We start from the raw sequence: 15,092 nt of genomic DNA, 5'->3' as shown, positions 1-15,092 counted from the left end.
TGCAGGTTGTTGCAGGATATCAAATAGACCTGGGGGCAAGCAGGCAAATTTCTTTAAACATAAGCTAGTTTCTTACACTGTGATAATGAATTCTGTGGAATTTTGTGCTTTTACCCCCAAGAGTCTATTGTAAGTTTAGGAGTCTGTTTTCTTTGAATGTAGCTCCTTTTTGAAAGGACAGCATGGTAAGATGTGTTAGGCTGTGTTCTCTTGAGTTTGATTCTATATATTTGTAATCAATTCACTAGTTTATATCTTTACTATGGATCAAAGATGTCTGAGACATGTTGATGAATATGGAAGAAAACGTAGTGTGCTTAAGCACAGAAAAGTTTGTGTGCTTTTTTGTAGTACTCTACATAGATGTGGGCTGAAGTTATGGGAGAAATAACTAACCATCTTTATTTCTCTTTCTCCTTTCTAATTCACCCACTCCTCAAACTAGAAGGGAATCTCCCACCCCACTTTACGGTACAAACACTGGCATCCTCATGTATATCCATTTCTGTAGATGTTTTTTACCTGCTGGTAGGAGACCTAGAATAACTACTTGAAAACCAGAAACTGTTAAGCCATTACACAGCACTTGTAATCCGTAGATATTAAGGTGGTTTTAAGAGAAACCATGATCCTTGTTTTACTGTTGTGGGGAGACTGAAAAAGTTTGGTGTAATTGCTTTATGCACCTTATCTAGGAGATCAGTGGCAGAAAAGGGTATAAACCCCACTGCCTAGTCCACTGCTATGTCCGGCTCATATCTTCAAGTGAATGAAGTGCAGAAGAAGAGGTGTTCTCTTTTAATACCACAGGTGTTGGCTTGAATTATCAGCTGGTTTCCATCTCTATCATGGAGACAATTCCATTCCCACTCTACAAGGCTTTCTCTCAGTAGGTAGCATATTACTGGTGGTAAGTATAGGAAATTTACATTAAGCTAAGTAAAATGTTCAGTTTATTGTCATACAAGTGGTTGTTAGTATAGCATAAGAGTTCAGTCATGACCAATAGTATCTGCTGCAGGTAAAATTCTAGTTGGAAAGTAAGACCTGTGAAGCCCATCTGAGGCATGGGGAAAGGTTCAGTTCTGAGCACAACATAGTCCTATGGACTTCATCTCTGCAGTCAGAAGCATACAATTGTGTACCACCACATATCAGAGGATTCTTTTATTGTGCCCTGAATGATATGCAGTGTGTGATATACCATGCCCTGTAATAGCTGAAGATGCATTGTATCCAAGGTCTAGGAAACTAAACTTTACATCTGGTGTCACTGGAATTGGATTCTGCTTTTCTGAGGAGCTAGATTTTGGTGAAACATCGTGATCCGCTTCTGGTTATAAATACTTAAAAAAAGGCATTTGCAAGCATGAGGAGGAGCCAGAAGATTAGAAGGAAATATTGGTAGAATCCAAGGCGAGACTGGCAAAGCAAACTGATGGAAGCAGAACAGAAGAATGGAAAGAGAATGGGCATCTGCAGAAGGTACTAACATGTTCTCATTTTATTGTATTTGCACATATATTTGATGTATTCATTTTGCACAAAGGGTCAGTACAGCTTTTTTTGGTGGATGTCTGCAAAATTCTAAGAGTGGAAGTTTATTGTGGTGGTTTTTTGTGTCTACCACTGAAATCTTTTCTAATGATCTGGAGATCCTTAATTCTGCCTATGTCAGTCCCAGCTGTGGCCTTTTACAGGCATTTCCAGGCCTCTGCTGTGGCCTCTACTGCAAAGACAGAAATTCTTCCTAATAAGAGGTGCAAACCATCTGCAGTGCTTCTTCATTCATTGGCAGTACTTCCAAAATTGCAGTGTGTCTGGTTTTGTTTAAAGAAGTCAATAGGCAAGTAGTCAAGTCCTAACTACAGACAGTGAATTGACCAAACCATAAGTGATTAATTGCTGTGTGTATTTTTGGCCTCATCACTAATACTGAAAGTAGGTTTCAACTTTGTTCTTCAAAAAGTAGGCTTCCACACACCACTAATAATATGCAAAATTTTAAAAGTTCCTGTATCCTTTTAATCTGGCAGATTCATTGAGATGGGGTGGCACCTTATTGGTAACCTAGCAGTTATGGAAAGGGGTTTTCGGAATCAGTCTGTGGTATTAATGTTTAGTAAAAGGTAAAGCTTCTGAGCCTGGAATGCTGGATGATTCAGCAGTGCAAATCTGAAGGCTTGATTATTTTCTGTTGTGTCCTAGGTCTTCCTACTGTGTGTGAATTAAAGATTATAGTGAATTAGGACATTACTAGAATATATCCTCTGCCTTGTGTGCTGACTGTGCTGTTTTTTTCATCAGGCTCATTTCAGGTGTGGAAAACCAGAAGCCTTCACAACTTACATGTGGTGATACCAAGGTGTGTGATCTTTTCTTGGACTGGAAGCGGTGATGCTGAAGAGAAGTGGTAGAGCTTCTGTTCCTGCTGAGAAAGGACAAAATGAAGCTGCAGAGAAAAGTGAAGATGACTTGAGACACCAAGGTGGAAGACAAAGCACAGTGAATAAATATGTATATGGTGTGACCCATGCACCAGATAGAAATGGAAAATACAGTTCACTTAGTGTACCTAGTGTTTCTTTGCTGCAGTTGTCAGTGCACACAAAAAAGGAGAACAGTAACCTGGCTTAGACTCTGAGACATAAAAACTTAATCATTTCCAATGACTTTTCCTATTTTAAGCAGCAGAAAGTTGTTTCCTTATTTTCTGTTTCTTTTACACTTCCTTGACTTCCCTTTGCTGAATTCCTGTTGTCCTCTTACTGTCAAATGGCAGATATGTTACACAGTTGTTTTTTGTTTTTGCTTGGTCCTGCTTTATAAAAATATTGGCATTTTAAAGAGAAATGACGGCTTAAGAGGTACACAAATATCTTGCAGCTCCCCTCATTAGTATTTCGTACCAATATGAAGATAATATGCTTTGTAGTGTTTCTGAGAGCTGCCTTACCATTAACGAATAACAGATGTGGGACAAAAAGATTAACGCTTTATTTGACATCAGACCCTCCCAGTTCCAGTGAATTTGTATTGTTAAGGATATTGCACTAATCAAATGCATACTGGACAGATGACAGTAATACTTTGTTACTGTCAAACAGATTTTATTTATCCCTGTGGTGGTTAACTTTGAATATTTGAAGGAGCCTTACCTTGAGAGGTGGGGGCTTCTTTTGCAGGGGTACATGAAAGCTATGCTAAGTATTCTTCCCCAGATTTTGGCAGGTAGGTGGAGTATTTTGGCATGTATTCTTCCTTCTTTTTCCATCCTTTGCTTCAGAAAAGTACTGAAATAGTTGTGTGTTATACTTTTCTAAGAATCTTCAGGTATGTGTTGCCAACTTCTCAGGTTTCATGCATTGTTCACTCTTAATGGGGGAGATTCTTGGTTTTGTGTTCCAGAAATAAATTGCTGGAATTCCATAGCTCTGCTGTAACATCAGTGTTATTTTCAGAGAAACGAATAAAGACTTTACTACTTCAGAACTGTTTCAGTCAACTACTGACATTTCAGAATCTCAGCTGTGTGTAGTCCTGTCATGGCATAGCATTTACAGGACAGCCTAACCTTATCAGTGAGGTCCTGGTACCAACTGCGTTGTCCAGTGGTGCTTTAGAATTCATTGTGGTTGTAACTGGAAGATGGGATTTGTCTACTGTGTCTTCAGATGACTAGGTTCAGTGTACCAATTTTATATATATTAGGAAGTTAGAATTATGATGGGAATTCGCTGCTGTGAGTTAGAAAACAAAATAATCATGGAAAACTGTATCAAAAATCATAATGGAAAATGATGTCAGAAATCATTTGAAATTATTGTTGCCTTTTTTTCTGTTTTTATAACATCTCTGTATTGTTTAAAATTAAAAATAGTTATTCAGAGTTTTCGTTGTTTTCTTTTAAGAACCTTCATTTTAAAATGGATACAAATTGCCTGACTTATCCAGGAGTAGGATTTGGTGATTTGTTCTAATAATCCCTTTTGAAACACAAATGAAGTGTTGGTGCGAAGTCCTTGTTTTTCTTGGTTTCTGGGAGATGTTATTTTAATTTAAGCTATATCTCCTCATGTTTTGATAATTTTTGTGTAACTTCATATCAGATAATTTTAATACTCTTCCAGCCAGTTTCTCTCCAGGGCATTATAATTAAACATATAAACCAAGTTATATTTTTGCAGAATGATATTTTTTTTCCTATTAATATGAAACCCAGTATGTTTATTATAGCTGGAGGTGGTTATTAACTGTAATAAACCTCATGCATTTCACAGTACTTTGTAGTCAGTTTCATTATTTTGCTTCAAGGAGCTTAAAACTTACAGCTTTTTCATTTTGTTGTGCTGAGTACAGTGGATTTGATCTGTTGGCGGAAGGTGATGCAGTAATGCGAATCATGTTTCTCCACTTTATAGGCCCCACATGTGACAGTGGGGAAAGAAATACTGAAATGTAAGGAGTTATTACAGAAGTACACGACTTGCAAGGAGACTTGGGAGCAGATTTGCTTAGGTGGTTTGAACTCCCTTTTGTCCTGACTGAAATACCTAGCACGAAAGCAAGCAAACATTTAATATATTAAAAGAAGTAATTTTTGCTGTTATTCAGGAAGCAGGAAAGTGCTATTACTCTAATCTGTTCTTTAAAGGTGTGATCTTTATCTTTTTTTCTTTTTCTTTTTTTTTTTTCTTTTTGCTTTTGTTATTTAGGTCTCTGACAGGTGTAATGGACAGTGCAGAAAAAGGCCTGTCCTCGGCTGAAAACCTAAAAGGTTTTATTGAGATAATAATTCCGTTACTGATTGAGTGCTGGATTGAAGCATCTCCTGCACAATCAGCTCCCATTCTTGGAAACCTCTTGGAATCAGACTCTCAGCAGCTTATGCAGCAAGTACTTAGTATAATACATTTATTGTGGAAACTCACAAAGCGACATGATGAAACATACAAAATGGTAAGGGAGAAGTGATCTGTGGCATGATGATGACAGTTCATTTTGTTTTGATTGGAATCTAGTGATTTGGTGATTGGAAATAGTGGAAATATTTCATGAAGAGAGAAAAAGCCTAGGTTTTGAGTGGAGTTTGAGTTTGGATTTTTGTCAAGTCTCTTTACTCTAGAAAAGAATCTGTTGAAGTGAGCAGTCAGTTCACCGAGAGTCTCCAGGAATCCTTGATAGACTACGGCACAAAAGCTTTTGGAACTGAAAGTGGCATTGGAGAAGAGGAGCATTCTGTCTCCCAGATGACCTCTAGAATATAAATTTGACAACGTGTAGAATGTTTGTTCCTTGGTTTTATCAGTGCAAGGGGGTGGAAATGAACAAACCCTAAACCCTTGGAAAGGTAGGGGCTAACAGTGGTATGAGGTCAATCCTGTAATTGCTTGGTGCAACCTACATTTTTGTGTCATGGTTGGTACTATCAGAAAACATTGAATCAAAACCTCAAGAAGAATTTTGGAAAATGTTCTCATTATTTTGTCTGTCTTTGATAAATGAGTTGCCTTTTTTTTTTTTTTTTTTTTTTTTTGGTGTGTATGTTGCTGCTCTTCCAAAGATTTTGCAAGCTGGGAAAGGAATGCACTTTCCATTTTGGCTATTGAGAGTAGTTGGAAGGCATCTCTTGACAGCTGTTTGTTTTACCTTTATATGAAAAATGAATTCAAATGCCTGAGTTTGAAAATGGAAGCTTTGTGCCCTTAGGCTTACAGGCCAAAGTGGTTATTACAGACACCTTGGAATACCACTCTGAATATGCTTAGTTGAAACCTATTAATCTATGAGATAGTTTAATGGTCATCCTCTGTTCTTAATACTTGAATATCAAAAAGATTATTCTGCCTGACCAATTTAATAGCAATGCAGGACTTTTTTTGTGTTGAGTTCTGCGGGACACTTTGTGTAATGGTGACTATGAGTTTCTGCTAACCCACAAAGTAAAATTATTTTAAAATGTTGAAAATAATCCCTTTTTCTATGAGGATGGCCATTTGGCTGGAAAACATTTTGTCAGTGGGCTTTGAACAGCAAGTACACTAATGATGGGGAAAGGTGAAGGCAGTGTCAGAATACATCTTGATGGAAACCTCAGGACAGTCACTACAAGTAAATCAAGAGTTCCCTTTGATGTTGAGTACCCTGAAAAAATTGATGTAAAAGCACTTTCAATTCACGTCTGTAACTGCCTCAGTTTAATATCGCATATAGCCACATTAGTATGTGCTAAGAAAATACACTGGTCCAGTCTGGATTAAATGTTGTTGCTCAACTTTGACTTAAAATTTTACTCCTTTGTTTTATGAACCCGGAAGTCTGTGCACAGGACTTCACATTTAATCTAAAAGCAAATATATATGAACACTTGCAAATAGAAGATAAAGTTCCTGTTTTTCATTGATTCCAGTAGTGGATTTTGGAAGATGATTGCATCAGTGTGTTTCACTTACTACCATGTTTTCTGACTGTCATCTGCTTTCCTTGACAGGATGTGTGGCTCCGAATGAATTACCTTGTTGATTTCAAACACCACTTCATGCGTCATTTTCCTTACTCTTTACAAGAAACAGCAAAGCACAAGAAGAAAGACTCATGCAAAGGGTAAAAATAAAGATTTGGTTGTTCTTTGTTAAAGTATTGTATAGGAAGTCGTCTGAATAGCCTGTGATAGAAATTCAAATGCTGTCCTAGAGAAATGAAAGTATTTTATCGACAGCTTGATCTGGAATTTACATATTGCTAAAATGGCGATTTGTGTTAGTCTGACTAGTTTCACATTTCAGCATGTTTTCTTCAGCTGACTGCTGAATTACATCAAAACATAGGTAAAACTCTTCCCTCCTCCCCCCTCCCCCCCCCCCCCCCCCCGCTCTAGTTGTATTACAGGGCTGGATAAATACAGCTAGGGGGGAGGATGGGACACATTGTGCCTATCGTTTATATCAAACCAGTACTGGAGCAGGAAAAAACAAACACTCACATGTTTCTTCACTATTAAGCTGGCAGAATGTGGGCACTAATTTTGTTCTGGTACAGGCCAGTAGCAGGTTGTCTCCCTTTTTCAGCTCCTGGGTGTGAGACTGTGAAGTCTGTTCTGGAGCTATTCTGTGCCATTGCAGCCTATGTAGAACACTGGTGTTTGTACAAGGGGTATCGTCTGCTGTCTGTCTGTGTTTTGCATATTTGCAAACTGTGCCACTGCAGATTGAGCTGTAGTGGTAGAACCACCTCTTTTTTATACTAAGGGTCTACCATGGTGCAAGTATACTTGAGACTGAAATCCCGTTTGATACTTATTACTGTTGCATTTTCCCTTCCTGGAAGGGCACATAGGTCAGAAATACAGTATAGCTCCTTAAATGCTTTCATTTCAGCCAAGTTTTGCCCATTAAGTTTATAAGCCAAAAGGTGTTCTGCTTTTCCAGGTTTTGACCTGAACACCCTTTCTTGAAAATATCAGAATTGGTAGTTAGGCAATGCAAATGCAACCATCTTTCTTGTCTTACAGATGACATCCTGACTAACCATACTTCTGCTGATCCTTCTTCACTCTAAGTTTTGTCCCATTCTTGCACTTCAAAATAAATATGTTGTTGGATAAATGCAGGAAAAATAATCTGTGAATTTGTGAATTCTTTTTTTGTGGTGGTTTTGACTGTTACTTCAAGATTTTTAGAAACTTAGCTTCGTGCCATGAAAATACATAGTTGCTTTTTTTTCCTTGCTTCTCAATATATTGGATTAAAGGCCTGCACTTGGAAACCTCGCATGATGTTTGGGGCTTCCTTAGTGGCAGAAAAACAAATTTCAAACACTCAGTTGTCAAATGGAAGACTTTAAAATGTGTATTAGCTTTAAAACTTTAACACGATTTTTTTTTATACATAGTATAATTTCTACCAAAGTAACATATATTAAAAGGCACAAATATTTTTTCTGAAATCTCACTTTTCTTTTCTCCCTCTCCTCCCCCTTAGGAACAAGTATTGTGTGACATCCTCAAACAACGTAGACCATCTTTTACTGAACTTAACCTTGTGTGACATAATGGTTTCACTAGCAAGCACTTCAACACTTCAGATGGATTCTGGTTGGCTGGACATGATAAGGAAATTTGTGACAGATACTCTTCAGGATGGTAGCAAGCTGAATAGCAAGCAGGTGAACAGATTGCTTGGTGTGACTTGGAGACTAATGCAAATACAGCAAAACAAAGGTAAGATATGAGTAGTTTCTGAGAAGCAAAGTTATGCACTGACAAAGAGCTTGATTTACTGCATTTTCAAGTCACTTCATCTTATATCCTCAGTTGTTGCATCATAATGTATTTTGTCTATAGATGTAAATTGAATTTCTTGGTCATATCCCTGTGTATAGCATTGAAAACTGCTTGATTTTTAGGAATGCTGTTAGATTTGTACTGTTGATACACAAAGTGTTAATATGTTTGTGTACCTGTTTTCTGTTTTTACTACTTAATATATTATAAATGGGAAGATGAGTTTTCCGCATTGAAGAAAATAATTATTAGGATGTAGAGGTGCATGATACTTTAATATTTCAATCCTTATTTAAAATCATTCATATAGCTGGTAGACTCCCTTTGAGTACTGTCAGATAACCGTGCTGTGATTATATGGAATGCCAAGATAGTTCTGATGGAAGGTGCTGTACAATATTTTCCAAGATGTTTAATTTTAATCCTTTTCCAAGAGAAAACACATTTCCAGTTGTGACTTGCAGGACCAGTGCAGTATTTTGGTTATGTTCCAGGTAAGACCTTGGTTGACATGTCTGTTAAGTGATCGATGTAGGACTTTTTTAAGAAAGGAATTTTTCAGTAGATCTAAAGGTGCCATGGATCTATTGTGTCTTCGCAGTCTGGTAGAAGTGGATTCCACAGCCACTTAGCCAAGTAGAGTTTATAGAAAATGCATTGCCTTTTAGCAGCAGGTTTCATTGTTGGTATTGTAAGATGAAAAGATGTCAAATGTCCCTCCAGTATATTTTGTCAGTTAGTTGTATCTCCTTCCAAATCTATTTTATCTGGGAATATGTCTATTCCTTGCGGCAAAGGCAGTCAGTGGTGGTGTGGGCTGTGTTAGGAGGAGTGTTGACAGCAGGTTGAGGGAGGTGATCCTTCCCCTCTGTTCTGCACGGGTGAGGCATCACCTGGAGTACTGTGTCCAGTTTTGGGCTCCCCAGTACAAGAGAGTTGTGGACATACTGGAGAGAGTCCAGTCAAGGGCTATGAAGATGATGAAGGCACTGGAGCATCTCTCCTGTGAGGAAAGGCTGAGTGAGCTGAGGCTGTCAGCCTGGAGAAGAGAAGGCTCAAGGGGGCTTTTTGTCAATGTATGTAAATATCTGAAGGGACGGTGTAAAGAAGAGGGAGCCAGGCTCTTTTCAGTGGTGCCCAGTGACAGGACAAGAGGCAATGAGCAGAAACTGAAACACAGGACATGGTGTCTGAACATCAGGAACACCCTTTCCACTGTTTAGGGTGACAGAGCACTGGCACAGGTTGCCTGGGGGGGTCGTGGAGTCTCCATGTTGAAGATAATCAGAAGCTGTCTGGAGTTAAATGTTGATAGTTGTAGAGATACAAATTATAACTCTTCTGTGTGTTTGTATAAAATAAGAATATTAAGTAGCACTACTTCAGATTTTTCTGTGTTTTTTTTACCTAGTGGCAACAGAACCCTTGATCAAAGCAGTATATACGCTATACCAGCAGAGGAATCTCCTCTTTCCAGTTCGTACGTTGCTTCTGAAGTTTTTTAGCAGAGTTTACCAAAAAGAAGATTTGAGGACTCAAAGAATCAGGTAAAAAGCATTTGCATATTCTTTCATTTCAATGTAGTATGTTTATTTCAGAAGACAGAATACTGAATTTTGATGTAGATGTTATAAAACTTCATTCTGAATCTGTTTTGGCCCTGTCACTGAAATTTGAAAGTTTAGGTTCATTGTGAGATTAAGACGTATATTACCTTATTATTCTTAATGTAAATACTAGATAGATCTTAATGATTTAAAATTTAACTTATAATAAACTGCTACAAGCTCATTGTTACTGGCTGTGTGGTAGTCAGTAGGTGTGTCGAGATTGTGTAGCTACAGCCATAGAGCATTTCCTTTACTTCAACCCAAGGTCATGGACTTCTGGCTTAATGCGTTTGGTGGTTCTGGTAGTGTCTTTCTAGACTTGTACTTACTTTCTTTAAGAAAAATATTCATCTGTTGTTTTGGATGCATGGTTCTAAAAAGACTAGGTTTAGGAAAATATTCTTGTCCTTTTGGGTTTCCAGTTTCATGCATCTATTGGATATCTGACTTGCTTCAAGTAAGAGGAGCTTACTCTCTATATTGCTGTTATCTTAGGATGAGAAAGTGTAATTTGTCCAGATTGTCTCCCAGTCTCAACTTTTCCAGATGGTATTTTTCAGCTAAGTCATCGGTTCCACCTACATAAAATCCTTAAACACAGATCGGGCTGCATCAAGCCTGCCTCATTTGAAAACTGCAAAAAGACGTAAGATCATACCCATGACACCTGTTCCTGCTACTAGATAAAACCTCCAAACCTCTGGGCCCCCAGAAGTACTGGCATCTCCCAGCATTCTCTTCTGCAACTCATTTGCTTTCTTAAATCTTATGTTATGGTAATGCCAGAGTACATATAATGAGATCTACAGCCAGAAATATCCAACACTACTCTATGAACATTGTAAAAGTATAGGGAATTTGAAAGACAGACAGGAAAAAGGCTTGGGAATATCCCATTTTCCTCCTCTTTGCACCCAGAATGAAACAGAGATCTTTGTCATACTAATTTCCCTGAGGTTACATAACCACTATTTTCTGTCCTTAACGGGAAGTCTTGGGCATCTCATCTAGTTTCATGTCATCATCTAACTATCTAGAAAGCTTTAACTTTCTGTCTTTAGACATCACAAATAGCAGTAGTTCTCCTGTTGTTTCTCTGGGTATTCTACCTGGAATTGTGTCATTTTTAGTAACAGAAGAATTCAATCACACAAATTCTTTGTAAAAAGGATAATTGCAACCATGTCCAACAAGACATTTTAAGACAACATAACGTTTGTGTACTGTACTGATCCATTTCTTTTAGCATCAAGTGGGTTTGGTTTTGATTTTTTTCTTTAATCAAGATGTGAACTGCACAGTAGATCCTGACGTTCATATTGTTCTGTTCAGTTTGATGTCATAGCCCCTTCAGTCCTCCTGTGACTGCTCTCCTCATTTCCTGTTTATTTTTTCCTCAGAAGCTTGTCAAGAGCAGTCTAAGAGGAGCAGAACTCATGTTGGAACGTTTTCCAAGGACTTTTAGGTGAAGCTGATTGTCTTTTAGGTGTATCTGATTCAGATGCTAGGTAGGAGCTTTTGGCCTGTTATTGCTCTGTGAAAGAAAACTCGATTGATTTATTACAGGATTCGGAATTAATATGTGGGTCTTGATGTTAATTATCTTCATCCCTAATCACTACACACACATGTGTGGTCACTGCATGGATATATGCATACACACATGCCTGTGTATACACGGATAGAGGCTTAAAAGGCTATTTGGCATCACAGCCTGCCTTCAGCACTGACCTATGTCAGATGTATAGGAAGAACGGAAGAATTACTTTTACACAGTACTTTAAACTTCCAACAATTCAAAGCCTGTACTTCCTCACTGTGCAGGGCTTCTTTGCATTTAGTACCACTCAGTGGATGTCTTTTTCATGAGCTTTTCTCGTTATTCCGTAGACTGGTCTAAATCAAGAGCAACTGCAGCATCCTCTGGCAAGGAGTGACAAATCTCAGCTGTCTGAAGACAGCTTCATTTGATACCGGCACCCACTTATGTGGGAAGAGAAGGCAAACATTTTATTCCTATCAAATTACCATTTGCGTATCAAGTGATTTGGGACCTGTGTTGAGTCCACCTCCAACTCACCCACTTCAGTTGTCTCTTCTCCAGGCTTTTTCTACTGCTCAACACAATTAATCTCTCTATGCAAGGCCCTACCCTCTTAACGTCACGGATATTTAGTTTCCTTTAAGAAGTTTTTGGTGAGAGATTTTATCAGGTCTTTTGAAAATGAAACAATTTTTATCATTATGCTACTGTTGTTGACACCTTCAAAGACCTGCTTTGAACTTCATTTACAGTAGGCAGCTTCATTCATGTAATCATCCCTTTTGTAGTAAGCTGGTGAAATGCTTTTGATTTATAAGTGATACTTGACTTGATAAGCCCGAGTGTCATAGATACTGTAGCCGATGAAAGATAAGATTGGTCTTTAAGATTGTTTCAGTTTGAGCTAGAAAGAATAAATAAAAGCAGACCTGTAATGGAGGTTGTCAGGTTTTAAAGCTCAGCACCAAAGACGTTTAAAGGAAAGAAAAAACCTAATTACATGGAGTTCCCTGAAGTATGAATGATGCCAATTGATTGGAATGGGGAAAGAAAGTCTGGAGAATCAAGTCATAAATACAAATGAAAATTTGTGTTAGGCTAGGGAAGAGCTTGTCCAATTTTTTTTCTGTTTCTGACCAGCTTTTAGGAGGTGTTTATGGTAAACAGTGCTTACAGAGAATGGGAAAAAAGGAATTGATAAGCAAACTTGTTCCATTCCTGTCTTTCTGACAAGCAGGTTAGGGATAGCAATTCCTAAATGTCAAGGTGAATTTTTTATTTTTTCGTAGGATATGAAAATAGCAAAAGCTTCTTAACCATCACACTATAGGATAAGGGAAGAAGTGGGTCTGAAATCGGGATGAATTCAGGATGTCCTTTGATACTGAAAAGTGTGACAAGATAGTATTTATAAAGATTATTATACTTTGTGTCAAACACAAGGGATGGTCAGAGTCCTCAGATATGGAAACAACAGTGCTGTAAACAAAACTGAGTTGAATGCTGTCAAATGAATGCAAAAGAGGAGGATTAGGTAAATTTTATTCCAGAAACTGGGGAGAACTGGTGTGTGAAAATGCAGATAATAAGAACTTTAACTATTACCTTTAAAGACAGGTAATGCAGGTGGTGGATTTGGTATAAAAGATGGCATTTCACTTAAAGAATACGAGTGTGTGCAGTGGGATACAGCACGCAGGTGACAACAGTGGCAGTGGTGTAACTGGAGAGAGGCTACTTATTACGGTTCCTGAGAGTTCTCACAAAGCTAAACTTCATGTTATCAAGAATGACTGGCACACAAAGCAAGAAGCATTACCTGGAAATAAACTGAAAGAAATGGATTACCTGAGGGAATGGTGGAGGAGGGAAGAGGTGTATTTGTACAAAACAAAAATTGGTGCACTTAGCAACTTACAGGACTCTTTTGAATGTAGAATTCAACCAGGCAGTTGCAAACAATCCTGTGATTGGTATTTCTGCTTCTACATGCCTACCTGTGAACTAAGGTTGGGAGTTAAAAAAAGCAAGTGTAACTTTTAAGATACTAAGCTGTAGCAGAAGATACATGGAATTATTGTATCTTTGAACAAAATCATTTGATACTTCATTCAGTTGTAGTTGCTCATGCCCAAGAAAGACCAAATTGTAAGAGCTGCAGGGGCAACCTAAGCTATGGATTCCTTTCACTCATGTTTGATTTGTTTAAAACGTCTCAGTTGTGCTTGCTTGAGGCTCTGGGTAGAGTCAATAGTGAGCTAGACATTGCAGCAGAAACAAGTAAGATCTTAAATAAAAAGCCTCTTTTAAATATAGCAAGAAATCTGATCACCTGAATGTAGTCAAATCCATGGGCCAGATAGATGTGCAGGGATGTACTTGAGGCGGTAGAGAAAGTTGTCTCATGAAAGTGAGGCCATTGTTTGTCATACATGAAGAACCATGGCGGCTGCAGGACGTCCTGAATGACTGGGAAAATCATAGAATACAATAGTTTGGCTTGGAAGGGACCTTCAAAGGGCATCTAGTCCAACCCCCTTGCAATGAGCAGTGACATGATAAAGAGAAAAGGCTGCTGTTAACCCAATTTGAAGGGAATCTGGGGAATTTCAGGCTTATAAGCTTCAGCTGGTCCCTGGGAAGATCATGCAGCCCATTGCTTGGAATTAATATGTGAACATGTAAAGGATCTGCGGGTAATCAGGAACAAACTAGCATGTGTATATATAAAAGCGAATCATGCTTTACCAATGTGATAGCCCTCTATGACAAATGGCTGCATGGACAAGGGGAGAGTGTTTGACGCTACACTTCAGTAAGAAAGTTGTTTTGTGCCATGTTCCACCAGTTGCAGTTTTCATTCTGCTTTAACAGGTGTCTGAACTGGCAAGCAAGACGTCAGCAAAGGTAGAATTGAATCTGAAAGTCTAGTAAAAGCGTAGTAGCTTAATTGGGGGGTTAAGCAGTATTGAGGGTGTAGTAATGTCATAGCTTTTTAGCCTGACTCATGACTCCTTAAATAGAAACTGATAAAACTAATGATAAATGGGAATGTTGCTTTGCCAGCATACAGTCAGTTCAGACAAACAGTTTCTGAAAGAGTTGGAAATACGCAGTGCAAAACGTATGGATCAGATGAATATTTCTGATGTAAATGTAGTAGCACACCAGTGTGCTAGGATCTTCTGGTGGAATATTCTCAGCAAATCACAGTATTGCAATTTATTGTAATTGAATTGTATCTGACACTAAAGCCAACTTAGTCAAGACTGGAAAGAATAAGTTTCTGGGGGCTTTGTTGTTTTGTTTGTGTGTCTGCCCCCCCAACTAATTTTCCTTCTCTTTTTAGAAGTCGAAGTAAAGTTTTGTCTCGTTGGTTGGCTGGCTTACCTCAGCAACTCGCTCTGCTTGGCTTGAGAAACCCTGAGCTTTCGAATCAGCTGATTGATATCATTCATTCTGCTGCTTCTCGTTCAAACAAGGAATTACTACAAAGTTTACAAGCCACTGCTGCTCGAATATATGGTAAACTTTTATGCTACAGCATGATGAGCGTTGTCTATCGCTTGGCGGGGAAGTTGCGCTAGGTGAAAAATACTGGCGTTTCTCTCCTAGATGAATGTAAAGTCTGTGCGTGTGGGGCAGGGGTGGAGATGGG

At 38.4% G+C, this 15,092-nt stretch overlaps 1 protein-coding gene across 4 annotated transcripts in view; it reads left to right on the top strand.

Moving 5' to 3' along the window:
- TEX10 (testis expressed 10) overlaps window positions 1–15,092 on the top strand; it is a 48,974-nt gene that overhangs the window by 5,448 nt on the left and 28,434 nt on the right. For 3 of the 4 annotated variants that reach the window (XM_030509856.2, XM_030509837.1, XM_030509846.1), the window contains exons 5-9: window positions 4,716–4,959; window positions 6,491–6,603; window positions 7,980–8,218; window positions 9,693–9,828; window positions 14,784–14,959. In XM_030509856.2, the coding sequence (XP_030365716.1) occupies window positions 4,716–4,959; window positions 6,491–6,603; window positions 7,980–8,218; window positions 9,693–9,828; window positions 14,784–14,959 (908 nt within the window). The remainder of the gene's footprint in view (window positions 1–4,715; window positions 4,960–6,490; window positions 6,604–7,979; window positions 8,219–9,692; window positions 9,829–14,783; window positions 14,960–15,092) is intronic. The other variant, XM_030509867.1, reaches the window with a different exon arrangement.

This window comes from Strigops habroptila, chromosome 1 (assembly GCF_004027225.2).
Source record: "Strigops habroptila isolate Jane chromosome 1, bStrHab1.2.pri, whole genome shotgun sequence".
NCBI lineage: Eukaryota > Metazoa > Chordata > Aves > Psittaciformes > Psittacidae > Strigops > Strigops habroptila.
The sequence above is the reverse complement of the archived record's forward strand: the minus strand, read 5'-3'. Positions and strand labels throughout refer to the sequence as shown.